The 27,052-nt window shown below is 41.9% G+C and overlaps 2 protein-coding genes across 2 annotated transcripts in view; both read right to left on the bottom strand.

Annotated features, from left to right (window-relative positions):
• The window catches only part of appl1 (adaptor protein, phosphotyrosine interaction, PH domain and leucine zipper containing 1), a 30,349-nt gene extending 20,515 nt beyond the window's left edge, over positions 1 to 9,834 (bottom strand). The window contains exons 1-5 of the mRNA XM_083939179.1: positions 9,686 to 9,834; positions 2,923 to 3,021; positions 2,703 to 2,762; positions 1,062 to 1,133; positions 840 to 927 (exon numbers count right to left, since the gene is read on the bottom strand). Coding sequence (XP_083795305.1) covers positions 840 to 927; positions 1,062 to 1,133; positions 2,703 to 2,762; positions 2,923 to 3,021; positions 9,686 to 9,739 — 373 coding nt within the window. The 5' untranslated portion in view covers positions 9,740 to 9,834. The remainder of the gene's footprint in view (positions 1 to 839; positions 928 to 1,061; positions 1,134 to 2,702; positions 2,763 to 2,922; positions 3,022 to 9,685) is intronic.
• Positions 9,835 to 12,434: 2,600 nt separating this feature from the next.
• Positions 12,435 to 17,456, bottom strand: LOC310965890 (kelch-like protein 10; the record flags this gene model as incomplete). Its single annotated transcript, XM_083939639.1, has 5 exons — positions 12,435 to 12,815; positions 13,440 to 13,589; positions 14,146 to 14,757; positions 15,405 to 15,894; positions 17,290 to 17,456. The coding sequence occupies 5 exons, from the start codon at positions 17,454 to 17,456 to the stop codon at positions 12,435 to 12,437; spliced, it is 1,800 nt and encodes a 599-aa protein (XP_083795765.1).
• Between the last annotated feature and the right edge of the window lie 9,596 nt (positions 17,457 to 27,052).

Below are 27,052 nucleotides of genomic sequence, written 5' to 3'. Positions count from 1 at the left end.
CATGTACGAGCACGAGGCCTACGGCGGCTCTGACATCATTTTGTGTGCGTCTGTTCAGACATAGAAAAAAAAAAAAGACAGACCATGCGCGGACATTTAAAACAATGGCGGTGAAAGGTTCACGTTGGTGTGATGCGGAGGTGGAGTGTTTACTGCAGATTTGGTCGATGAAAATATTCAAAAACAGTCGACAAGACGCACAAAAACTCTGAGGGCTATGGAAAGATTTGGAAACAAAGAGACGCATCGTGATGATGTCATCAATGCGTGTGACGTGTTACGGCGTGATGACGTATAGGTAGCAAGAAGCATTCGCTGAGGCCCAGGTAGTGTGAGTACAAACGGGCCTGGAGGGGGGGACAAGTACCCTAAAGCACGGGGCACAGTACGGATGGACAGTATGAGTGCGCCCTAAGTGAGAACGCATTCGACCCGGAGAATCTCTCCTTGTGTGCCGCATGTGTAAAAGAGAAACCCCGGAGCTCACTCTCCTGACATTGTCTGAGGTTCTTATGTTAAAACGGCTTTAAATTTTATACAACCAATTGTGTGTGAACAGTCAGTGTGAGGAAGACTTTCTCTCTTTCATCATGACAACACTCCTGTGGACAAATCCACGTCCATAAAGAAATGCTTCTCACGGCTCTGACCTCAACGCCATCCAACTCCTTTGGGATGAACTGGAGCACCGACTGACAGCCAGATCTTATCTCCCAACACTAGTGATCTACTTATGGCCATGTATGTGCTTTGTCAACAACACAACCCTTGTCTTGTTTGAGTCAGAGGTGTGGCAGGGTCGGATTACTTGTGTACTGCTGCGTGTGTGTGTTTCCTACCCTTCAGGTCTCGCTCTTTAAACTGAGTGATGGGAAACATCATGGCATCTGCAAGCTGAGTGGACAAGACAGCGTGACAGGAACTCAACTACAAAGAGAGGGAAAGAGAAAACAGGAAGTTGTCATGTTGTTGTCAGGTAAAATCCTTCTTGTGTGGCACCATCCAGAAGGATCAACTGCAGCACATCAGAGCTCTGTTGGTGTGTTTGTATTCTCGCTCACCTCATCGATGACTTTCGCAAACTGCTGCAGGGTGGAGCTCATCACCTCATCGTCGCCCCCTAGAGGAAAACGCTGCAGACGACAGCAACAAACATGGAGGAGTGGATTAGATTAATTTGTGTGAAGAGAAATGTGTATTATAATGCTATTATTATAATTTTTTATGGTTTCTTTCCTCTACTCTTTGAAAGTAATATGAATATGTTTGAAAACAAGACATTTGAGGACGTCATCCTGGGCTTTAGGGCACACTGATCAACGTTTTACACCATTGACATTTGACATTTTATAGACAAAACAACTCATCCATTAATCAAGAAAATAATCGGCAGCTCTATTGCATAGAAGTTCAAGTTCCCCCATTAACTTCTCGAGTTCCTGCATGACTGCAAGTATTCAAGAGAGTTACAAGGCTAAAGACTTGCATTATAGAACTTTGGTTAAAGTGTAAGTCTGGCGTATACATCAAATAAGCCATCGAGACAAGTTTTTTGGGTGATCACCTATTAACAGAAAATGGGCACTGAGTAGCTCTATTGAAGTTCAATAAAACTGAACTTGGTAATTAACTGGTTTGGGCTGGCTCTCAATATGGACCAGCCGACTGCTAAAGCTCGTAGCATTGTAAATGGTAATGGTAAATTGACTTGTACTTATAAAGTATATATAGTCTTCTGACTACTCAAGGTGCTTTCACAGTGTTTGTCACATTCACCCGTTCACACAGACATTCACACTGACGGCAGTGGACATCTACAGACCATCTAATCTAACCATTCACACCACATTTACACACCCATGCGCAGCACAGGGAGCAGTTCGGGGTTCAGTGTCTTGCCCAAGGACACTTCCACATGTGGACCGGGGGAGGTGGGGATTGAACCGCCAATCTCTGTTACTTAGCCACAGTCGTCCACACATTGTAAAACAGTCCTTTTTAATAAACTCCGGGTTCTCTAACTAAGTTGTTGGTGCTTCGTTTTATGTGTAGGGACTCTTATCAGGGCGGCAGTACTTCAGTCCATAGGTGACTCGCCTGGGAACCATTGGGACGGTTCTAGTCCCTGTGTGGAACATGAATGGAGTGTGGACTGGTGGCTGGAGAGGTGCCAGTTCATCTCCTGGGCACTGCAGAGGTGCTGTTGGGGTGCAGGGCTATTGGCAGCCCCCTCGCTCTAACATCTCTCCATTAGTTGCATGTATATTTAGTCGCAGTTTGTGCATGTGTGTGTATTTCGGGCCTGTGAGTGTAACCTGAATAATAACAGAGTGAAAAAATGTTTCCCCTTGCGGGATTAATAAAGGAATTCTACCTCTCATGCTACTGCAGAGGTTTGGTGCTATTTTGAGCAGTATAAGTGGGTAAAAAAAGACGCTGTGGATAGTTTTTGTCCGCCCTGAGCTAATCAGTGTTAGCCACGTCTGGTTGTTAGCTACTGTCCGGGATTTCCGGGATGTTAATAGGTGATCACCCAAAAAACTTGTGTCGATGTTTTATTTGATGTATATTCATGCTAAAAAAGAGAGTGGGGTCCAATTGTAATGTTATATGTGCAGTGGCTAACACCATAAGAGTGATGGCTAGTTTTAAAATCAGTGGCTTCTGCCTGGTGTTAGTTTCATGAGGTTGGTATAGTCTACCTGTTTGTCGTACTCTTTCAGCAGTCTGGAGGTCAGGTGTGTCGCAGCACTGAGCTCATTCTGAAAGAGAAAACAGGACAGACACAGCTGGAGACACACTTTCAAATCAGCTGTCACGTCGCATCAAATGTTCTGTGTGTATCTGCACAGCCAGTGGCACTACACTCATGAATCGTGTGTGTGTGTGTGTGTGTGTGTGTGTGTGTGTGTGTGTGTGTACCTGTGCATCATAAATCCTCTGCATGGCCTGATAGAGCTGTGTGCAGTAGTTGGACATCGCTGCAGTGTCCTCCTCAAACACTCCCAGCAGAGAGCGTGTCTACATACAAAACACAACATAAAAGTGTTGAAGATGAAGTAAATGTTAATCATTTGGCAAATCCATAAAACTTCAGCATGCAATGACCTTTAAATGATCCTTTAGGTGACTGCCAAAAACCAAACACACACCTATCTATGTAAATCCACACCTCTTACCTGTCCACACAGTACAACAGTGTTTTCAAGGTGTGTCTCAACTGCACTATTTGCCTTTAGCTCGCCAGCAAGCTCATCAATCATTATGAGAGAAGATGATCACACAGAGACATCAGTGTAGTTACATCACATTCTTGTTGAGGGATTATATTAAATATATTTCACCAATGACAACATTTCCCTTAGTCCTAATGTTCAAAGTCAAATTACTCCGCAATGGTTACAGAGTCTGACAAAGTAAGTTCACCGCTGTTTACGAAAAAACCCTGAATGAACTGAGCCGATACCAGTTAATCACAGTGATGGAAGAAATGCTCTTACTGAAGTAAAAGTAACAAATACAACTATAAAATAATTCTGTTACAAGTAAAATTCCTGCATTCAAAACCTCACTTAAGTAAAAGTACAAAAGTGTTAACATCAAAACATATCTAAGGACTTTACAACGCTGCACAACAACGCTGCACAACAACGCTGAGCAACGTTCAGGAATAAACTCACACTACTCAAAGTGACCTATCACTGACATGCACCTTATCTCATTTGCACATTAAAATCCACATAGCACATTGTAATATAGTGTTTATCTGCGATACTGTACTTTTATTTTATTGTTGTTCATATTTTGTATTTTATCTTATTTTTAGTACTTCTGATTGTTTTGTACCGCTGCTACGATGACCTCATTTCCCCTCAGGGATAAATTATGTTATCTATCTATCTATCTATCTATCCATCTATCTATCTATCTATCTATCTATCTATCCATGCATCTATCCATCTATCTATCTATCTATCTATCTATCCATCCATCTATCTATCCATCCATCTATCTATCTATCCATCTATCTATCTATCTATCCATGCATCTATCCATCTATCTATCTATCTATCTATCTATCTATCTATCTATCCATCTATCCATCTATCTATCTATCCATCTATCTATCTATCTATCTATCTATCTATCTATCCATGCATCTATCCATCTATCTATCTATCTATCTATCCATCTATCTATCTATCTATCTATCCATCTATCTATCTATCCATCTATCTATCCATCTATCTATTTATCCATATATCTATTTATCTATCCATCTATCTATCCATCTATCTATCCATCTATCTATTTATCCATATATCTATTTATCTATCCATCCATCCATCCATCTATCTATCCATCTATCTATCTATCTATCCATCTATCTATTTATCTATCCATCTATCTATTTATCTATCCATCTATCTATTTATCTATCCATCTATCTATCTATCTATTCATCTATCTATCCATCTATCCATCTATCTATCTGTCTATCCATCTGTCTATCTATCTATCTATCCATCTATCTATCTATGTGCCAAAAGTAAAAGTACTCATAATGCAGAATGCTCCAGGTCTATGGGGGCTATCAATGGGCCAGATGTTTCAATAGTCTTCATAAACGTAGAAGAAAAAGCAGGAAATAATAAACACAGTTATTGAAACGGTACAATTATGAGAAACTTGTACTTGAGTGTTTCCATTTTCTGCTTTAAAAAACAAACAAACCTCTACTCCACCACATTTTAGAGGTAAATACTGTGCTTTTCCCTCCTCTACATTTATTTGATCACTTTAGTTACTTTGCAGATTCAGATTATAACAAAACTGTTATCAATAAATACATTGTGATGTATTATTGTGGATAAAGATAAGACTTTATTGATTCTTTGGTGAAATTCACCAGATATTTAACATCTTTCCAGCCTGTAACCCTCTTGGAGCAGACCCTGTGCACCAGAGCGATAGAGGCCCAGAATCCAACACATTATTCAATTCAATTCAATTTTATTTATAGTGCCAAATCATAACATAAGTTATCTCAGGACACTTTACAAACTACGTAAAGACCACACTCTATGACTTAACCGCAGGGTGAAAGATGCTGGCAGGGAAAGCATACATACGGCATAACCAAATGGCTGGCATAGTGTACAGAAACATCTGTGCAGAGTTTGGACTGGAAACCCCAAGATCCAAATGGGAAACTCCTCCAAAGGTGGTGGAGAAAGAGCGAGCGAAGATCCTGTGGGACTTCCAGATACAGACTGACAGGGTGGTAATGGCAAACCAACCAGGTATGGTGGTGGTGGATAAAGGACAGAGGAAAGCCGTAGTGGTGGATGTGGCGATACCAAGCGATGGGAACATCCGCAAAAAGGAAAACGAGAAACCTGATAAGTACCAAGAGCTCAGAGAGGAGCTGGAGAGAACCTGGAGGGTAAAGGTGACAGTAGTACCCGTGGTGATCGGAGCACTAGGGGCAGTGACCCCCAAGCTGGAGGAGGTTACAGCAGATTCAAGAACAACCTCAGATATCTTTTTATATATATATATTATTGATGCATTAATGTGTCTATCACTGTACTGCAAGAGGGTTACAGGCTCCAATCCCGTCTGTGGACCTTCTGTGTGGAGTTTGCATGTTCTCCCCGTGTCTGCGTGGGTTTCTCTCTCCGGGTTCTCCGGTTTCCTCCCACAGTCCAAAGACGTGCAGGTGTTCGGTTCATTGATGACTCTAAATCGCCCGTAGGTGTGAATGGTTGTTTGTCTCTGTTTGTCTCTATGTGCCCTGTGATAGACTGGCGTCCTGTCCAGGATGGACCCCGCCTTATGTCCGATGTCACCTACCCTGTTATGGACAAGCAGTTGCAGATGATGGATGGATGTTAAATATCTGGTGAATTTCACCAAAGGATCAATAAAGTCTTATCTTTATCCACAATAATACATCATAATGTATTTATTGATAACATTTTTTTGATCTGAATCTGCAAAGTAACTAAAGTGATCGAATAAATGTAAAGGAGTGAGCAGAAAATGGAAATACTCAACTACAAGTACCTCATAATTGTACTGTTTGTGTGTAGATACATCCTAGGATGCGCTGGGACACATAATCAGTGATGTTATAACCTTAGATCGACGGGCGTTTCGGGTCTCTCAACATCAGACACCCTCCCTCAGGCGACCCCAGCCGGGGTGATCAATCCCCGGCTTGTGCCCCGGCTTGTGCCCCGGCAGCGTTAGCCCACTTTTCGGACCTTTTAATCCAGATCCACCTGGAGGCTCTCTCTGCAGCCTCTGTGGCGGACTTGACGGCTCTCCTCCGAGCAGCACCCGAGATGCCAAGAAGGCTGTAGGCCCTGCACAGGGAGCGTGCAGCGAAGCCCCGACATCCCACCTCTATTGGCTCGCAGCGGGCTTTCCAGCCTCTCCTCCGGCAGTCTTCGATGAGCTCCTGGTATTTGAGCCGCTTATGCTCATTGGCCTCTTCCAATTCGGTCCTCCCAGGGGACTGTCAGTTCCAATAAGAGGACTTGCTTTGAAGAGACAGATGTCAGAACCAGGTCTGGTCTCAATGAAGTTGCTGTTACACATTCTGGGAAATTGCAGCTCCCAGTCTGATGCTGAGGAGAGAAGGCCGGACGATGGTGTTGGCTTTGAGCGTGGCTTTTCTCCAGCTTTCACAAATGGAATTGACTTCCGGCTGCTGGCCTGTTTGTTGTTATCCACTGCACTGGAGATGGTCTCGGCCACTGCCTTCAGCACCTGGTCGTGTCTCCAGCGGTAACGACCTTCTCCATGAGCTACAGGGCAGCTGCTCATGATGTGTTTCAATAACTGTGTTTATTATTTCTTGCTTTTTCTTTTACGTTTAGGCAGTCCATTGAAACATCTGGCCTTTAAATGAATAAATAAGGGTTATTCAGAACCTCCAACACTAGGATCACTGAAGCCAGGTGACCCAACAGACGGACTAAAAGCTGATAACAGATGCACTTAACCAGAGATCTTCAACAGAGGGTCCTAAGAGTTGCTGCAGGGCGTCCGCCACACTGTTTGATAATCTTTCCAATGTTTTTTCCCCAAAAAAATATGACTGAAAATATTATTAAACGTTGAATATGGAGAATGAGCAGAACACAACGGGCCAAGACAGATGTGCGTCCTCCACAGAGCTGGGTCTGTCTGACGTTCCTGTCTGTTATAGGGAAGGTTGTCGTCTCCACCGTACTCTACGGGGGAATTGTTGGGTCTGTGTAAATCATAAATAAGTCATAGAGTGTGGTCTTTACCTACTCTGTAAAGTGTCCTGAGATAACTTTGGTTATGATTTGGCACTGTAAATAAAATTGAATTGAGTTGAAATTGAACACTGCTGCATCTAATGTCTTAAGATCGTAGTCACAACAACAAAGACTTATTCCAGCAGTCGGGTTGCCAGGTTGCAGAGTGTGTCAAGCGATTAGCCTGCGCCATGTCAAGTGATGACAGGGTAACCACTCATTTCAACTAATCAATTAATTTTAAAACAGTTTTTAACGTTAGCAAGACTGGAAGTCTTTCTTTGAGTGGTCTGTCATTGATTAGCTAGCTTTCAACTAAAAATGATAGAGTGTGGTCTTTACCTACTCTGTAAAGTGTCCTGAGATAACTTTTGTAATGATTTGGCACTATAAATAAAATTGAATATAATTGAATTTATTCCTTATTTATTTAAGGAATTTATTTATTTATTCCACTATTCGCAGGTACAACGTAAACAGAACGTGACAGAAAGTCATTGTCAAACCCGCCAACAAAATTAAAATATTAATTCAGACTAAATATATTTTTATTGAAAAGCATTACTTGAATTCTGTAACCCTCAAAACATCCCCATGGCTGTATTATTATTATTATTATTTGTGAATATAGCTTTTAATAAACATTCTGCATATTCAACCTTTAACATGAATGCATTATATACTTTTAGCACAGATATATTTGTCAAAATACAAAATGCAGAGGCAAATAAACTAAAAGATACAGAGGCAGTTTTGTTTCCTCAGCTGTCATAATATTAAATAACACTTAGGCGTTTAGACTACACACTAATTTATCTAACTTATTGACTGCACAGCCTTCTTAATGTATTTATATATGTATTACTTATTCTGGCTTAGCTGCGAGAATCTCTTAGGATGACTTCTATTCTGTATTTTATCCCCTGAAATATATATATATATATATATATATATACATATACATATCATCTCATCATCTCATCTCATCTTCATCCTCTTATCCGGGGTCGGGTCGCGGGGGCAGCAGCTTTAGCAGGGAACCCCAAACTTCCCTTTCCCGGGCCACATTAACCAGCTCTAACTGGGGGATCCTGAGGCGTTCCCAGGCCAGTGTGGAGATATAATCTCTCCACCTGGTCCTGGGTCTTCCCCGAGGCCTCCTCCCAGCTGGACGTGCCTGGAACACCTCCCTAGGGAGGCGCCCAGGGTTCATCCTTACTAGATGATCCTGAACCACCTCAACTGGCTCCTTTCAACGCAAAGGACCAGCAGCTCTACCCCAAGTTCCTCACGGATGGCTGAACTTCTCATATATACATATATATATGTATATTTCAGAGATTTAACAATGTCTCTATGTCTGGAGCACTGTTGCCACTGTTATGTCAATGTCTTCTTGTTTTTGTCAATGTCATTAATGTCGTCTATGTGTTTGTAAGCAGTCTACTCTTTTTACCTGCAACCAAATCTACCCTTGGGTACAATCAAAGTTACCTTACCTTACCTTTGTGAAAAAATAATTAAATACATTTACACAACCTTGATGATATACCTACAGGCAAAGTAGACATGTTATATCAACATATGATGCATAAATATATGAAAATGTTATTAATGACCATTGCATGTCTCTATCTCTAAAATATGTGTGTATGGACCTCAGAGTACCCTAGCTACCCAATTTAATATGCAACTCAATTAAATACAATATTTGTTTGTTGTGTTTTAGCTAAGGGGTCCTTGGCCTTAAAACGTTGAAGACCCCTGAAGTAAACAAAAACATCCACACAATCATCTACCTCGGTATCTACAGACTGAACCTTGCAGGTGCAGCCTCACACCCTGGCCCCACCCCAACCAGTGATGTCACAGCAGGTGTTTTGCCCTGTATGTGCTGCGGGACACAACAGCACTGATTTGGGGGTGGTTCAACTAATAACAATACTGAAAAACATAAAGCAGCAGGATGACACTGCTGCTGCCTGTAAGAAAGATCAGCAGTCACCACTGGAAGGAGGGCAGGCAGCTAGCCAAGAGGGCTAAGAAAGTAGTCGGCTAACTATTCATTTAACGACTTTATTTCTCTGTAAAGTAACACTGAATGTCGTGCCACCACTTGACATTTTGAGGATCTTGACGGACCCACTCCCATCAGCTGATCGTTGTCTGATTTACTGTTTAACTGCTTTGATTAGCTGGGCCGTTAGCCGTTAGCATGCTGCTTCAACGTGTCATCTCTTCGGTGATTTGTTGACAAACACTGAGCCTAAAGAAGATTTTCATTGAGTAAAAACAAAAAACAAAACACTGAGCCTACAAAGACAGTTAGCATAGCTCTGCAAAATAGCGTTAGCATGGTAGCTGAAGGCTCCAGAGAAGAGAGCGGTTACCTGCGGACTGTCCTCCAGCGTCTCCTCGATCGGCAGCTTCTCTATCCCGGGCATGGCGACGGTTGGCGGCGGTTGATAATCCGTGTGAATCGACGGACAATGAAAGCAAAATAAATCGTTTACTACAGGAACTCACTCCAAGGTTTATTCTTGGCTGAACGAATTCACAACACTCCCCAAAAACAGCTCCTCCTGGTTACGCAGGTCCCGCCCTCCACATGGATTTTGATTGGATAGGAAAAAAATCCACGAATTTGATTGGTTTCTTGTTTAAAGGGGGGGACCGACGCCATTTTGGCTCTAACCAGGCTCGCCCTTGTAATGTACTACAATACAACATAGAGCCACAATGGCTACAGTTATTTTTTTAAAACACATAAAAACCCCGCTTATTTCTTCTTTTAAAGGCATTTTGTGAGATATAGGTTATATTATATATGTTCAATGTGTTGTATGGTTTGTAAAGACCTCTGTGATGGTTGTTGGATATTCATTTTATTATGTTTTTGGACATTTTTAAGTGTAACTCCACTTCCATCTATTTCTATTAAAAAAATGTAGCTAAATGCATTGAGAGTGGTTACCTAGCTATATGTAATCAACAAATATACAGATTATGTACATTAAAGGTTGAATATGCAAGATAGTTATTAAAAGCTATATTTTCTGTCACGTTCTGTTTAAATTGTAGCAGCCAATAGCGGCTGGCGTTGCTGGTTGCCAGGGTTGTCTGTTGTTGCAAAGGAAACAAGGAATCATGTTGAGTTGAGAGCTAGCTAGCTAATCGATTACACACCACTCAAAGAAAGACTTCCAGTTAAAGACCGGCTAACGTTAAATACTGTTGGAAAATTCTTTGATTAGTTGAAATTAGTCGTTACCCTGTATGATCATTCACTCATTCTCCATATTCAACCTTTAATTATGCAAATGTCATAGACATAGAGGACTTGTTATTAGTTATATTTATGTAGTAACAGATAACCATAGTGCATCCATAATATAAATAGACCTATAGGTAAAAGTATGGATTTTGATTTGATAGAAAAAAGATCCATAAAATTTGATTGGTTTGTTTAAAGGGGGAAACGGCACAATTTTGGGTCCGACCAGGCTCGCCATTGTAATGTATCGGAATACAACACAGAGCCATAAAAGCAGGGGTGTCAAACTCAGGCCCGTGGGACAAATCTGGCCCGCGGTATAATTATATTTGGCCCCTAAGATCATATCAAGGTCCTGTGAGCGCTGGTCCGTGAGTATAAAGCACATACACGTCTACTTTTCTGTTAGCAAACATGAGCATCCATGCTACCAGTCTCTGCAGAGAAACTTAATCCACCCCTCCCCAAAAACGACCCAAAGAAAGATGGAGAACAGGAGCTTTCAGCAGCGGTGGGAGGCAGATGATCGGTCTTTTTTTTTCTTTTTTAGTAAAGAAAGATGAAAGCACCACAAAAACGTGAAGAAACGACTATAAAGAGACGCAAAACACCACAAAAACATGATAAAACGACTAAAAACAGATGAAAACTCCCCACAAACGACCCAAAGAAAGATGGAGGGCAGGAGCTTTCAGCAGCGGTGGGAGGCAGATGATCTGTGTCTGAAGGTAAAGAGCTGTTTGTCTCGTCTGCAGAGCCACCGTGGCTGTAACCATAGAATCAAACAGAAGAAACACCACAAAAATGTGACAAAACGACTAAAAACAGATGAAAACTCCCCAAAAACGACCCAAAGAAAGATGGAGGACAGGAGCTTTCAGCAGATGATCTGTGTGTGAAGGTAAAGAGCTGTTTGTCACCGTGGCTGTAACCAAAGAATCAAACAGAAGAAACACCACGACAAGAACAAGGAGCTGCACTGGAAAGGTTCAGCGTTACACATCTGGAGAGAAGGAAAACACATGCACATGTGCAGCCTTTTTTTTTTTTTAGTAGATATTGAGTTTGGCCGCAACTTTGTCCCAGTTTTTAAATTTTGCCCACTGTGAATTGGAGTTTGACACCGCTGCATAATAGCTACAGTTATTAAAAAGGGTATTTTGTGGGATATAGGTTCTCAAATACAAATAATGAGTGATACATTGATTTATTTGTGTATAGAAACCTATGTGAGGACTGTTATTTTGACTTCTAGAAGGGGATAATGACCTAAAGTATTTTTACTTTATTATGTATGTGCTATGTTCTTTACTGTATTTGTACTTACGTATGTATCTTAATTTATATTGTCAGCTATGCCGCCTTGAATATGTTGAAGTGTTTTTGCCTACTCAATATTTCTACAAGAAGTTGTAATGTACTGACTTCTTCTAAATTGAAGCTTTCGGACAAATTGTGGGACATGGATAGGCTTTATACTATATGTTCAATATGCTGTAAAGACAGTTTGTAAAGACCTCTGTGATTATTGTTTGATATTTATTATATTTTTGGATATATTCAACATCCTTTAACACCACTCCCATCTATTACTATAAAAAAAATCTAAATGTAGCTATGTATTGACAGTGGGTACTTAGTAATTAACAAATATACAGATTATGTACATTAATTAATTGTCAATATATGGGCCTATGTGCAAAAATAATGAAGCTAGTACTTAAATATTAGTCACATTTATATAGAAACAGGTAACAGTTGTGCGTCCATGATATAAATAGACCTATACATAAAAGTATGAATAATAAATCAAATATACAAAACATGAAAAATAGCACTTCTGGTAAATTGCACACTCTTTTATTTTAAGAGGACATCTCTGAGGCAGGTGAGAGGGATCCTTCTGCATCCTCCTCCTTGTCGGGGTACACCAGAGGACCACGAGGAAACAGGCTCTCCGCCAGGCCGGGGATCCCACTGAGCACACAGCAGCTCAGGCCGCTGCGGGGCTTCTCAGCGGCAGTCGCACTTGACCACATACCAGCCTCCTCATCGTAGTGCTCGACGCATGGCATAGTGGCGTCGCTGTCGTATCCTCCGACCACAAAGAGCTTGTCGTTCACCACCTCAACTCCGAAGTAACTGCGTGGAGCATGCATGGATGGTGCTGTGGTCCACCTGTTGGTCCGAGGGTTGTAGGCCTCAACAATGCGCATGTGGGTATTCCCGCCAATGGTGCCACCCATCTAAAAGAGAGATTCAGAAGACTAAGGAAACACATACTATTCTGGTTCAAAGTTAAAGAGTATGTACACCCAGGCTACAACTCTAAATGTCAAGTCACAAGAAAGCTAGTATTACTAAGCAGCTCTAGATGCTTTATAAATACTGTGGAAGTACCTAAACGCTCAATCCCCAGAGAAATGAACACAGCCCATATTCAGAAACGGTGTCTTAAAACGAGCCGTGGGACTTCCTGTACCATTGTGGTGTCACAACTACACTATATATAGATAGAAAGTGCAGCCACAGGGCCGTTACAGTCATTCCCTGGCTGCAGTGACGGTGCAGAGACGCGGTGATCGCACATCACTGAGCAATCAAAGCAGATTGGGCTTTATCAGTAGCAGGGGTCATAAAGAAACAGATGAGCTTTTTAGACGGAGGTGTGTTTTATGTGCGTGTTTTTATTCATATTAAAGCTTAAACATGTTCCAGTGGAAACCCCCAATACAAGCATTAACCAGAAAGTGAGCATGATACGTCCCCTTTAATACATTTTCCTAACTACACCTTTACACCTGTAGTTTGCTCTCTTGTGACCACTGATTGGTACAACCCAAGGACACATATTAATGCTGCGTACTTACTGCATAGATGCGGTCTCTGTAGGCAGCGACCCCCAGGCCACTGCGGCAGCTCCTCATGGGAGCGATCTGGGTCCACTGGTTGACGTCAGGGTCATAGCATTCAGCAGAGCTGAGGCTGCGATACCCGTTGAAACCCCCACAAATGTACACCTACAGACAGGTTTGGGACAGTTACGTTTAGTATGGACTCAACTACAGACACAGGTGATATAAATGCTTGAAAATATAATCTGTAACTCTGCTAAACAAAGGTAATATGATAACATATCTTCAAGAAGAAACCTGCATTTTTTTAATGCTTTATTGGATAAATAAGTTGTTTCTTCCCCAGTTTTTAATGCCACTATTTGTATAATTTTAATTTCTGTTAGTTAATTTACCTTATGAACTCCAACTTTGTTTCCCACTTTTTGTATTATTTTAAAGAGCCATATCCATTTTAATTTAGTTTACATTAGTCGCCTCAAACTACTAGACCAAGTAAGGTTTTAGTGGAAAACAGCTCTTGAGTGTAATGAGCTGTGCAAATGGAGCATTTTGCAACCGCTACAACCATCACTTGCTACTGACCAGTTAGGGTAAAAACAAAAAAACAACCCTCCACAACATGAAAAAATTAGCTAACATGGACACAAAGTGAAAACGTGTCAGGATAAACTAACAACGTTCCTCTCTTGGTCACTGCTTCCTTCTCTGTTTCACCCACCTTGCCATTTAGAGTTGTGGCACTGGCCCCGCACCTCTTGGCACGCATGGGTGCCAGCATGGTCCACCGGCCGGTCTCAGGTATGTAGCACTCTACAGTGTTAGAGTAAGATACTCCACCAAGGCCTCCGATGGCGTAAATCCACCCATTCAGCACAACAACGCTGACATAGCATCGGCAGAAGTTCATGCGTGCCACTTCTTGCCACGTGCGGGTGACGAGGTCAAACTTTTGCACAGTATTCAAGTGAATATCTCGGTAGCAGCCACCGATTAGGTACACAAAGCTGTTGAGGACAGCCGCACCGTGGTGAGAGCGATGGATCTCCCCAGCGCTCAAAGTGACCCAGTAATCAGCCTGGGTATCGTACGCCTCAAAGTCGGTCGCGGTAATGTTGTCCTCTTGGCCTCCAGTGATCAATAAGATTGAAGACGGCAGGCGTGGCCGGCTCAGCAGGTTACTGTACACAGATTTTGGGGATCTACCTCTAGACTCCACAAATGTTATCACTGCGTCACTGATGATGGGTATACAATCGATGTTGTCCTTTATCAGAGCATTGTCCATCACGCTGTGTTGGAAGTAATAGAGGGTCATCAAGCCTAGCCGCACCTGGACACATAGGTGAAGACAAATGTTAGAAACAATCCAATTTATATCAATCTTATGCCTGTGTTATTACAACAGAGGTGGAGTCAGGATGGTCGATGGTACTTGGACTTTTACTTCTAGGTGTTTTACACTATTTGTCATATTCACCTATTCACACAGACGTTCATACTGATGGCAGCGGACACCTACCCGCCATCCAATCTAACCATTCCCACACCCACGTGCGGCACTTGGAGCAATTTGTCTTGACATTGGTAAATCAAACCACCAATCTCTCGAATGGAGGATGACCCGCTCTACCTCTGGGGGCATAAAGGGCCCCACCTCTGAGCCGCCCTGGTTGAGGTTAGCTTAGCTTATCATAGAGATTGGGAGTTTGGCTAAATTGTCTGCCGAAAGCTCAATACATCCAAAGATTTATTTGTAGCAATGTAATAACATCAAACCATATTTTCAATTATTTTAAGTACATTTTGTATTTGTGCACCTGCGAAATTCATAGGTCGCTGTAACTGTAACTGTTTGAACAAACCACCAATGTTTTTTTCTTGCATACTCTTCAGCAGACTGATTGGTCTGTAAAAATGCAACCCATCGCATGCTATGTCAGTCTGACTACATCTACAGTTGACTTATCGTTTAGTTACCTTGGGCAACAGCTCAGTGATGAGACCTCGTCTTTGGTCTGGCATGTGGTTAATCCAACGGACGACGGCCTCAAACACTTTGTTCTCTCGTTTCACATCAAGGTGATCGCTTTCGATGATAGCTGACAGCTGCTGAACTGAGAGCTCCACAAACTCCCGTGAGATGCAAGCTATGTTCTCAAAGTGCTGCAGGATGTAGCGGAAGACCTTGTGCCTCAGATCAGGGAAGTGGTAGAAGTCGATCAGCCGCCAGATACCGATGCAGTTCCTTGTGCAAAGCTGATCCTCCAGGAAGAAGCAGCAGGCCTGGACAATCCCAGAGACCAAGAACTGGTCTGCAGCTGCCAAAACCTCCACCACATTATCCTCTGTCACAGGAACAGAGTGGGTGTAGGCATAATTGATGATGAGCTGCATCATCTCGGGCGACACGCCAGGGATAGAGTACGTCAGCTTCTTCGAGGTCGCCCAGGCACCGGTGAAGAGAGCACTGTGGGGTCAGGATTTAGAGTTTTAGGAAAGGGAATCATACAAACATTACACTGTCATAACATCTGGACCTTTTGGACCAATTCATGTGTGGGTGATGATGGATCGTTTGGATATCTCACAGCTTGTTCATGACAATTGAATCCAGTAAACTAACAGCAACATGTTGATGATCATACAATTACATATGCTGTGACAGAAGATTTTATCCACATGGAAGCTGAATCAGGATCATTTTGTTCTCAGGCCTCTATCAGGCCAACGTTTCTACTTGTATGTAAAAGGATAAGGGTTAGGGTTAGGGTTTAAATTTGCTGAGACCATTTATTCAAGGACCTCACGTACTATCCAGCGCCACCATCAAACTTGACATTTTTTTAGCTTGTCTCTGGTGAGACTGAGCCAAGTGAAAAAGTGACACGGAGACGAGAGTATGGGATTGATTTTGTTGCTATGGATGACATCCAGTTCATCCCTTCTGTGCCCACAGTGATTTGCTGAGAGGGAACGAGTCCCTAAGAGTGAATTTATGATAAAAACACTTCAATGTGGAGGTGAATGAACTGCAGCACTATGTCGGGTGTGGGTAGGACGTTTATCGCCTGGAGCAAAATCCTCCTGACCGACAGCACAGCTGCGTTTGTCCAGAGAGTTGTACCAACTTTAATCTGTGGTGATATTTGGTGGTTTTTATTGGTTAGGGATGTGATGTCATCCCTGACCAACTCTACCACGTTCATAATGCCATCTCCATTAAGGCTATACTCTGAATGACTTAGTTTTATAGATTTAGTTACTTTTAGAGCTAAAATGCTTTGTGAATTACACTTGTCTTAAAAAGTTAGGAGTCCTAAAATTAGGAGTTACACCTTAATCAGCAAGTTAGGACCTACTCTTAGCCTTGTGAATATGGCTCCAGAATATGGCCCCAGAAGTGCAGTCCTGTAGTAATATATAGAATAAATATAGAAAATAGCTAGAGACGGTCATGTGACAGGATCAAACCAGCCACCAAACCAGAACAGGGGTGTAAGGTGTTGGGACAACGGCCCCGTCTCTGCTTCCTACCCTCCCTACATCTGTCGCCCCTTGTTCGGACCACAACACACTTGTAAAGTTGCTACAGTGTCTTAAGGACGACATTTTTCCATGATGACACACACATACACAGACTCACATGGTGAAAACAATACACGTTTTGCTGTTGTAGCTGTTAAATATAGAATAAAGGCATCAGGGGTTGATGTGAGTACGCTATGACACAGTTTGAACAGGAACAGTATTAATTACAATTGTGTTAATTTTAAAAAGCAGTTCACACACTGTGATCATTAAGTAGATTTGTATCTGAGAGTTTGATATTCAAGTGTTTGCTCAGCTGAGATAACCTACTCACCAAAAGTATGAGCTGCAGCTACAGAGGACGATCTTGTGGGCGTTGAACTCGATTTCACCCACCTTGATCACAACATCACACAATTTTCCCTCCAGACGGAGTTCAGTTAAGACCGCGGATGCCATATCATGCATCCTTTTCTCCGCCTCGCTTCTGTATTCACTCATATTTGCTTTTCAGTCTAAGGTCAGTAGTTTTTGACTCAACAGGTGAGTTTCTCAGACAGAAATAAGGCGTCAGAACTGCTCACGACTCCTTTTGGGAATGTTTCGTTATGACATCACAGATCTAGAACTGAAGGAACTCTGAGCTAATTTGCATAATTAAATAACTCTAATACAACTAAATAACTCTAATACAACTACAGGAGATACAAAATACTGGATTCATTGTATAATATGTGAAAAAGAAAGGCCGGTCTAACCAGCAGCAAATCAACCACACGATGAGGATGCACCAAGTTTGCACAGTCCAAACTTAAATATACATAGTAACAAAAGTTGATTCTATTTTCAGTTGAAATTGTGATTCAGTGGTCACTATTCCTCTACATATTTGCAATTAAATCAATGTTTTTTTTTTATATGTTGGCTTTATGTCCTTCACTTTTGTATCCAGGAACTTGCCAGTTGTGTTTACATTGTCCCCTCAGTAGCTGGTCTGATTTTGCATGTGGTTCTTTTCTGCTAAAGTACAACTGCGTCAGCCGTGTTCTTACATTATACTGCATTCAATTCAGTTTTATTTACAGTGCCAAATCATAACAAAAGTTGTCTCAGGACACTTTACAGAGTAGGTAAAGACCACACTCTATGACTTATTTATGATTTACACAGACCCAACAATTCCCCCGTAGAGTACGGTGGTGTTGAAAACCTTCACTATAACAGACAGGAACGTCAGACAGACCCAGCTCTGTGGAGGACGCACATCTGTCTGCACCAGAGAGAGGAAGAGAAGGAGAGAGAGAGAGAGAAAAGACGGACAGATGGACAGAGAGAGACAAAGACAGACACAAAGACAGAGACAGACACACTTCCAGTAACTATAATAATATCTATAGTAATGTGAATATGACTTGTTAATACAGCAGAATAGTAGAAACAAGCACAGCTAAGGTGATAGATTATAACAGCAGCAGGAAGCGTCATGCAGGACCACGGCAGCAGGCACCACCACGATCATCAGAGACCAGCACACAGGACCACGGCAGCAGGCACCACCACCATCAGCAGAGACCAGCACACAGGACCACGGCAGCAGGCACCACCACCATCAGCAGAGACCTGCGAGACGACAAAGCACAAACAACTCCAGGGAAGAGGTTGAATTAGTGACATGCAGTGATGAGACATGAATGATACAGACAGAGAGGAGAGAAGCTCAGAGGATCAGGAAAAGTATTAACCCCCGGCAGACTAGGCCTATAGCAGCATCATTAAGCAGAACAACATCAGCTTAAAAATAACAACATCATTCATCACTTTGTTGTGTTTTTGACGCATTTTCAGTGGAGAACAAAAGTATTAATACTTTATCTACTCTGAAATACTGTTAAATTTTAATAATATCCACTGTGGCTATGTCACTGCTGTACTAGCACGTTTTTTTTAAAGCTGCAGTAGCTAAGCTGGCTAACTTACTTATAGATAGCAACTGATAACCTCATTTAGCGTATGCCTAGCTTGAGGCATGTGCCTGTGAAATTGTAACATGCGCAAGATGGGAGGTAGGATCTGTGGCGTGTGCACGAACTGTGAACTGCCCTGAGTGGACAGGATGATACGGGCGCGGTGGATTTTTGCAAAACAAATAACAAGCTCTCTACGTGCATGGAGAGGTACTTTTGTTTTTCTTCAAAAAAGAGATGATTGATGTTGTTCTATTGGAGCAGAGTGTCGGTTTGAGTGAATATGATTCAATGAAATGTTCCAGACTGCAACTTAACATAATCAAGGCACTTCAACAAAAACACTTATTTTGTGAAAAGAGCAATGAGCTAAAATTTGAATTGTGTACAGAGACAGATCCTTGTCCCGTTCAGCACGGAGCTGGCGAGCAACTCTAACTGCAGTGTTGAACCCGATTCACCATTGAGAGTCTTCACATAATTCTGTCCTCTCGTGCACTTGTTTTAGAAGAAGAAGAAGAATTACTTTATTTGTCCCGCAACAGGGAAATTAAATGTTTTAACTCTTATTATTAATCATGTTACACACACAGGCCCGAAATACACACATGCACAGACAGGACCTATATACATGCAATAAGGAGAGATGTTAGAGCGAGGGGGCTGTCAGTGACCGGTTCCCCCAGGAGTTGGGGGTTTTGGTGCCTTGCTCAACAGCACCTTGGCAGTGCCCGGGAGATGAACTGGCACCTCTCCAGCCACCAGTTCACGCTCCATACATGGTCCACACAGGGGCTTGAACCAGTGACCCTATGGTTCCCAGCCAAGTCACCTATGGACTGAGCTACTGCTGCCCCAACATGGACAACTGGTCTGTTTTAGGGACTTGAATGAATCTGTGTCCTTGTAAACCTCTCTCTGATGGCTGAGAGGGTCGTCCCAGCGGCTCGCCATCTTGTAAAATAACCAGGAGAGCTGCCAGATAAAAAGGGCGTGTCCACATTAACACCAATAACAGGTATTTGAAAAGTGTTCTCTAATTTTGATCACAGCTTTTTTCACAAAATAAAGGTTTTTGTTCAAATGCCTTGATTATTAAAAGAAACATGACAGTACAGCAGTGGTAAAGCCACAGCAGATATTCTATAAAAAACAGTATTTCATAACAAATCAAGAATTAATACTTTGTTTTGATTTCATGATGGTCTTTACCTCCTGCTCTCATCATGTGATATTTAAAGTTTGTCTGATATTGTGATGTGCATTTCAGGCCTCACATCTACACTTATCCTCTTAAAAACCTTCTTTTGAATGTTTTTAGTGGAATTTAGGTACGTTTGAAGTGTGTAACTGCTTCTGTATCCAAGCACGTATGCATTTTTGTCACTTGAGTGTACATGTAGAGGTACGTCTCCATGACTTTCTTCCATTTTAAGTCTGAGGAAGGGCGAGTGCCTGAAATGTCACTTTACTTGCTTTCAAGGAATTTGTATAGGAGGAGGTTCTGGTGACTTTATTTTCTTTTCACACTCATGTTTTGTGGTGTGGTGGTTAGCACTGTTGCCTCACAACAAGAGGGTTCCAGGTTCGCATCCCGGCCTGCACCTTTCTGCGTGTAGTTTGCATGTTCTCCCCGTGTCTGCGTGGGTTTTCTCCGGGTTCTCCGGTTTCCTCCCACAGTCCAAAGACGTGCAGGTGTTCGGTTCATTGATGACTCTAAATCACCCGTAGGTGTGAATGGTTGTCTGTCTCTGTTTGTCTCTATGTGTCCTGTGATAGACTGGCGTCCTGTCCAGGGTGGACCCCGCCTCACACCCGATGTCAGCTGGGATCTGCTCCAGCCCCCCCGCGACCCCGACAGGGACAAGCAGTCGAAGATGAATGAACTCACGTTTTGTTCCGGCACACAGCTTTATTTACTTATGTGCATGCTTCTCTTAGCTGTTTTTCACACACTGAACCTGTTTTTATGCCCGAGAGTCGTTGCTGTCAGTTTTGTATGGTTGGTAATGAAGCCCTGGTTTTTATAATAATAGCTGAGATTTCTAACAGCACCTTTCAAGGGACACATGATGATCATCTACTCCACAAGTCATATTCACTTGTGTTATATTGAACATTTGGACCGCCATACAACTGTAGCTCTGTACACAGATCAGTGTGTGGCTGCATCTGGGTTGTTGGAGTTGTGTACAGAGCACTTTGAGTGAGGCAAAATGTATGTACATCTACCATAAATACATTTTATTTACAGTAACACCGTTGCGTCATGATGCTTGTGTGTAAATGTGCAGCCGGAGGTGGAAATGTTTCCTTATCATGTCACCATGTCTCTGCATGTGCAGGAAGAAGGGAGCAGAGTTAGAAAAAGAGTTGTGGAAGCGTGGTTGCAAACCTTTGCCACAAGAGGGTGCAACGCTGTCAGGAATATTTAGTAATATGAATAATTGCAAACACACCGTTACGGTCAATGCCTAAAACACACTGAAGTGCAGTCCTGAGATAAAAAGATCAGCAGTAATGATCATGGACAGTATTGTTTCCTTACATCTGTATTTTTGCAGAATAACACAAAAAAAGTGAACGTTTTCAGCTTTAATTCAAATGTGCTTTACTGTACATGTTTCATTGTTTCATAACTGACATGTTATATTTATGTAAATCTTTGTATTATTATTTTGGACAAACTCTAAATCAGTGGAGCAAAGTTTAAGTTAATGTAAAAAGGAACTGCTTAAGCAATTATAATGTACTAATGTTAAATTTGGCCTTCCAGTTAGGGCGGCCTAAAGCCAAACACACAGCTTTTGATGGTGCATACAATACTAAGATATTACAATTATTATTAACATATTCATGTATTTATACATTATATGTTAATGTTAAACATACATTGAATCCTTCAGCTCAACTGTATCTGTGCATGTCTACATTAGTGCCTGTAAGCCAGTAAACCTATCATCACGGTTGTGTAAATGTATTTATTTTATTTTATTTCAACAAATGTATCTTTGCTAATAATACGTTGCATTAATGTTAATGTATATATTCAGATATATTCAAAAAACAACAACAATTTTGGCTCTGGGGAGGGAGGACCCCTGTAGGACCTCTGAGGACCTCTACTTAACACTTTTACTCCACTACATTTAGTTTCACACATTGTATTTTTTACTCCACTACATTTATTTGATTACTAGCTACTTTACATTCATTCATTCATTCATCTTTAACCTCTTGTCCCTGTCGGGGTCGTGGGGAGGCTGGAGTCGATCCCAGCTGACATTGGGCGTGAGGCGGGGTCCACCCTGGACAGGACGCCAGTCTATCACAGGACACATAGAGACAAACAGAGACAGACAAACATTCACACAGATTCAGATTCATTCATTCATTCATCTTCAACCGCTTATCCCGAGGTCAGGGTCGCGGGGGGGCTGGAGCCGATCCCAGCTGACATTGGGCGTGAGGCGGGGTCCACCCTGGACAGGACGCCAGTCTATCACAGGACACATAGAGACGAACAGAGACAGACAACCATTCACACAGATTCAGATTATTAATACAAAATATTATCAGCAAATAAATAGGATGGGGCTATAGTGTAAATTGAAAACATCCGGGGCTGTAGCCCAGAAGTTAGAGTCCTTTTCCGACATGGGTACGGGAGAAATGTTTTAAATCGGGCTGATGAAAATGCATCTGTGACGTAGGCAAGGCAACTTTATTTGTAACACACTTTTCATACACACGGCAGACTCAAAGTGCGTCACATGTCATGACTTAGGGCGCACTCACACTGTCCTTCTGGCCGGGGCCAAAACCGTTTTTTTTCAGCTAAAGCCTAGTACCTTTAAGCAGTGTGAGTGCACCCGCTCCGCGCACAACTGCGGCCAGCGGGCCGTCCACGGCCGCAAATATTCAAAAACAGTCGACAAGACGCACAAAAACTCTGAGGTCTACGGAAAGATTTGTAAACAAAGCCACACACGCGATCAATGCGTGTGACGTGTTACGGCGTGATGACGTATGGACAGCAAGAAGCATTTGCGCGAGGCCCAGGCAGTGTAGGTACAAAAGGGCCTGGGCCGCGGGGGAGAGGGAGGGGGGACAAGTACCCTAAAGCCCGGGTCGCGGTGCTGAAGGACAGTGTGAGTACGCCCTTAAAATGCATTACAGGAAGACAAAGAGAATAAAAACACAGACAATAATAAAAACAGTGCAGACGTTAAAAGTGCAAAGATTTAGCAGAAAGCTAAAGTGAACATAAAAGTGTTCAGTCTAGTTTTAAACGTGGTCAGAGTGGGTGAAAGTCTCACATCTTCAGGAAGTTTATTCCAGTAGTTTGAGAAAGAAAGGAACAACATTGTTGTCTCTGAGGAGTGAGGACCCCCGCAGTAACTCTGAGCACCTCCTCTGGAAGACCTCTGAAATAAAGGAAGTAGGAGTCGGCCTATAAAACAGCAGACAATGCAAATACTCAAGTACCAGTAAGCACCTTAAAGTTCAGCAAAGTATAATAATAATGAGTATAAAAGTAAATTTACTCTACGTAATTGTTCCATTTTAATCTACTTAACACTTTTTACTCCGCTACATTTATTTGGTTACTAGTTACTTTACAGATTCAGATTATTAATACAAAATATTATCAGTTAATAGGTCTATGTGTTATAGATTAAGCTACACAGCAGACCCATCTCATCTCATCTCATCTCATCTTCAGCCTCTTATCCGGGGTCGGGTCGTGGGGGCAGCAGCTTTAGCAGGGGACCCCAAACTTCCCTTTCCCGGGCCACATTAACCAGCTCTAACTGGGGGATCCTGAGGCGTTCCCAGGCCAGTGTGGAGATCTAATCTCTCCACCTGGTCCTGGGTCTTCCCCGAGGCCTCCTCCCGGCTGGACGTGCCTGGAACACCTCCCTAGGGAGGCGCCCAGGGTTCATCCTTACTAGATGATCCTGAACCACCTCAACTGGCTCCTTTCAACGCAAAGGAGCAGCAGCTCTACTCCGAGTTCCTACGGGTGCTGAACTTCTCCCCCTCTCTCTAAGGGAGACTCCAGCCCCCCTCCTGAGAAAACACATGTCGGCCGCTTGTACCCGCAACCTCGTTCTTTGGGTCCTGACCCAGCTTTCATGACCACAGGTGAGGGTGGGAACGAAGATTGACCGGTAGATCCAGAGCTTTGCCTTCCTCAGCTCTCTTTACAACACAGGCTACACAGCAGTATATAAAGTAAATAAAATCAGCCCCACCTTTATCAGCTGCAACAGTAAAAGGATATTTACATTAACTTCAATAAATATAATTTAATAATGTAATGCTCTGAATAATGACTACATTTGGATGCTGATACTTTTCTACTGGTTCTTAAAGTTTCATTCTGGCGCCAAATCATCCCATGGTCTTTTTTGGCACTTACATACAGGCGCGTCGCTACCTAATGTCTCTTAGAAGAAGAAGAAGAAGAATTCCTTTTATTTATCCTGTAAGGTAAATTACACTTTTTCACTCTGTTATTATTATTATACAGGTTACACACACACACACACACACACACACACACACACACACACACACACACACACCCACACACACACGCACAAACAGGATCTATATACATGCAATTAATGGAGAGATGTCAGAGCGAGGGGGCTGCCAGTGACCAGCGCCCCGAGCAGTTGGGGGTTCGGTGCCTTGCTCAACAGCACCTCAGCAGTGCCCAGGAGATGAACTGGCACCTCTCCAGCCACCAGTCCACGCTCCATTCATGGTCCACACAGGGACTCGAACCTGCGACCCTCCGGTTCCCAGCCAAGTCACCTATGGATGGCTGATGAAAATGCTTTAAGTTTGCTTTGAAGTTATCAAGTCAGTCTGCTTTAAGTTTGCTTTGAAGTTATTAAGTCAGTCAGCTTTAAGTTTGATTTAAAGTCTAAAGTCAGTCAGCTTTAAGTTTACTTTTGAAGTTATCAAGTCAGTCTGCTTTAAGTTTGATTTAAAGTCTAAAGTCAGTCAGCTTTAAGTTTGATTTAAAGTCTAAAGTCAGTCAGCTTTAAGTTTACTTTTGAAGTTGTCAAGTCAGTCAGCTTTAAGTTTGATTTAAAGTCTAAAGTCAGTCAGCTTTAAGTTTGATTTAAAGTCTAAAGTCAGTCAGCTTTAAGCTTACTTTTGAAGTTATCAAGTCAGTCAGCTTTAAGTTTACTTCTGAAGTTATCAAGTCAGTCTGCTTTAAGTTTACTTTTGAAGTTATCAAGTCAGTCAGCTTTAAGTTTACTTCTGAAGTTATCAAGTCAGTCAGCTTTAAGTTTACTTTTGAAGTTATTAAGTCAGTCAGCTTTAAGTTTGCTTTTAAAGTTATCAAGTCAGTCAGCTTTAAGTTTACATCTGAAGTTATCAAGTCATTCAGCTTTAAGTTTACTTCTGAAGTTATCAAGTCATTCTGCTTTAAGTTTACTTCTGAAGTTATCAAGTCATTCAGCTTTAAGTTTACTTCTGAAGTTATCAAGTCAGTCAGCTTTAAGTTTGATTTAAAGTTATCAAGTCAGTCAGCTTTAAGTTTGCTTTTGAAGTTATCAAGTCAGTCAGCTTTAAGTTTACTTCTGAAGTTATCAAGTCAGTCAGCTTTAAGTTTACTTTTGAAGTTATCAAGTCAGTCAGCTTTAAGTTTACTTCTGAAGTTATCAAGTCATTCAGCTTTAAGTTTACTTCTGAAGTTATCAAGTCAGTCAGCTTTAAGTTTACTGCTGAAGTTATCAAGTCAGTCAGCTTTAAGTTTACTTTTGAAGTTATTAAGTCAGTCAGCTTTAAGTTTGCTTTTAAAGTTATTAAGTCAGTCAGCTTTAAGTTTACTTTTGAAGCTATCAACTCAGTCAGCTTTAAGTTTACTTTTGAAGTTATCAAGTCAGTCAGCTTTAAGTTTGCTTTTAAAGTTATTAAGTCAGTCAGCTTTAAGTTTACTTTTGAAGTTATCAACTCAGTCAGCTTTAAGTTTACTTTTGAAGTTATTAAGTCAGTCAGCTTTAAGTTTACTTTTGAAGTTATCAAGTCAGTCAGCTTTAAGTTTGCTTTTAAAGTTATTAAGTCAGTCAGCTTTAAGTTTACTTTTGAAGTTATCAAGTCAGTCAGCTTTAAGTTTACTTTTGAAGTTATCAACTCAGTCAGCTTTAAGTTTGCTTTTAAAGTTATTAAGTCAGTCAGCTTTAAGTTTACTTTTGAAGTTATCAACTCAGTCAGCTTTAAGTTTGCTTTTAAAGTTATTAAGTCAGTCAGCTTTAAGTTTACTTCTGAAGATATCAAGTCAGTCAGCTTTAAGTTTGCTTTTAAAGTTATCAAGTCAGTCAGCTTTAAGTTTGATTTTAGGAAAGACCTGTGGTCATGTGTGACTCCCGTCGGGGCAGGTCTACGGAGGAGGTTAATGTTTAGGTCGGCACAGACACCAGCAGCAGAACGAGACACGAGAACCGCCTCGGAAACACTGTCACGCACCGACCCGATGTCAAGTGGACCGGGCTGAATCCACTGCAGGTCCTGAAACTGTGCAAACCAGCAGACATCACTGCTCCGACGGACGTTTTCTCTCCTCACCTGGTGTTTGGGTTTAACCGGTGACCCGTTAACTGGACACTTTCAGCTGAAAGGGTCTGCGGTTGCCATGGTGACGGCAGATGTTAATAACAGGAAGTTAAAGATAACGTCACCTCCCTGATCAGAGTTTATAGTTTTGTTTGAGTAAATGTGTCAGTGGCGTTTTGCTCGTTGCTTGTTGTTACGGTAACAGGAAGAGAGCGAGTTCTTCCTGATAATATCTTTCTCTAATTAATTTTCTAAATTCATCTATTTGTTTTATAAACCTGTAAACACGTTTTAGGAAAATAAGTTAAAGTTAAGAGATTAACTCGGGGCTCCACCGCGCACGTACCTGTCTCCCTGGTGTAAAACGCATCTCAGAGTATCTCTTTAAACAGTTTATGAGTTTCTCTGTTAAAACATAATCCTGTTTTCATCATCCGCGGTAACTACGGCAACCGCAGAGGCAGTTAACAGGGTCACTGTTAAACCAAAACACCGAGTCAGTCAGCTTTAAGTTTACTTTAAAGTTATCAAGTCAGTCAGCTTTAAGTTTACTTT

Source organism: Echiichthys vipera, assembly GCF_963691815.1.
Source record: "Echiichthys vipera genome assembly, chromosome: X".
NCBI lineage: Eukaryota > Metazoa > Chordata > Actinopteri > Perciformes > Trachinidae > Echiichthys > Echiichthys vipera.
This window is presented reverse-complemented; position numbering and strand designations above follow the sequence as displayed.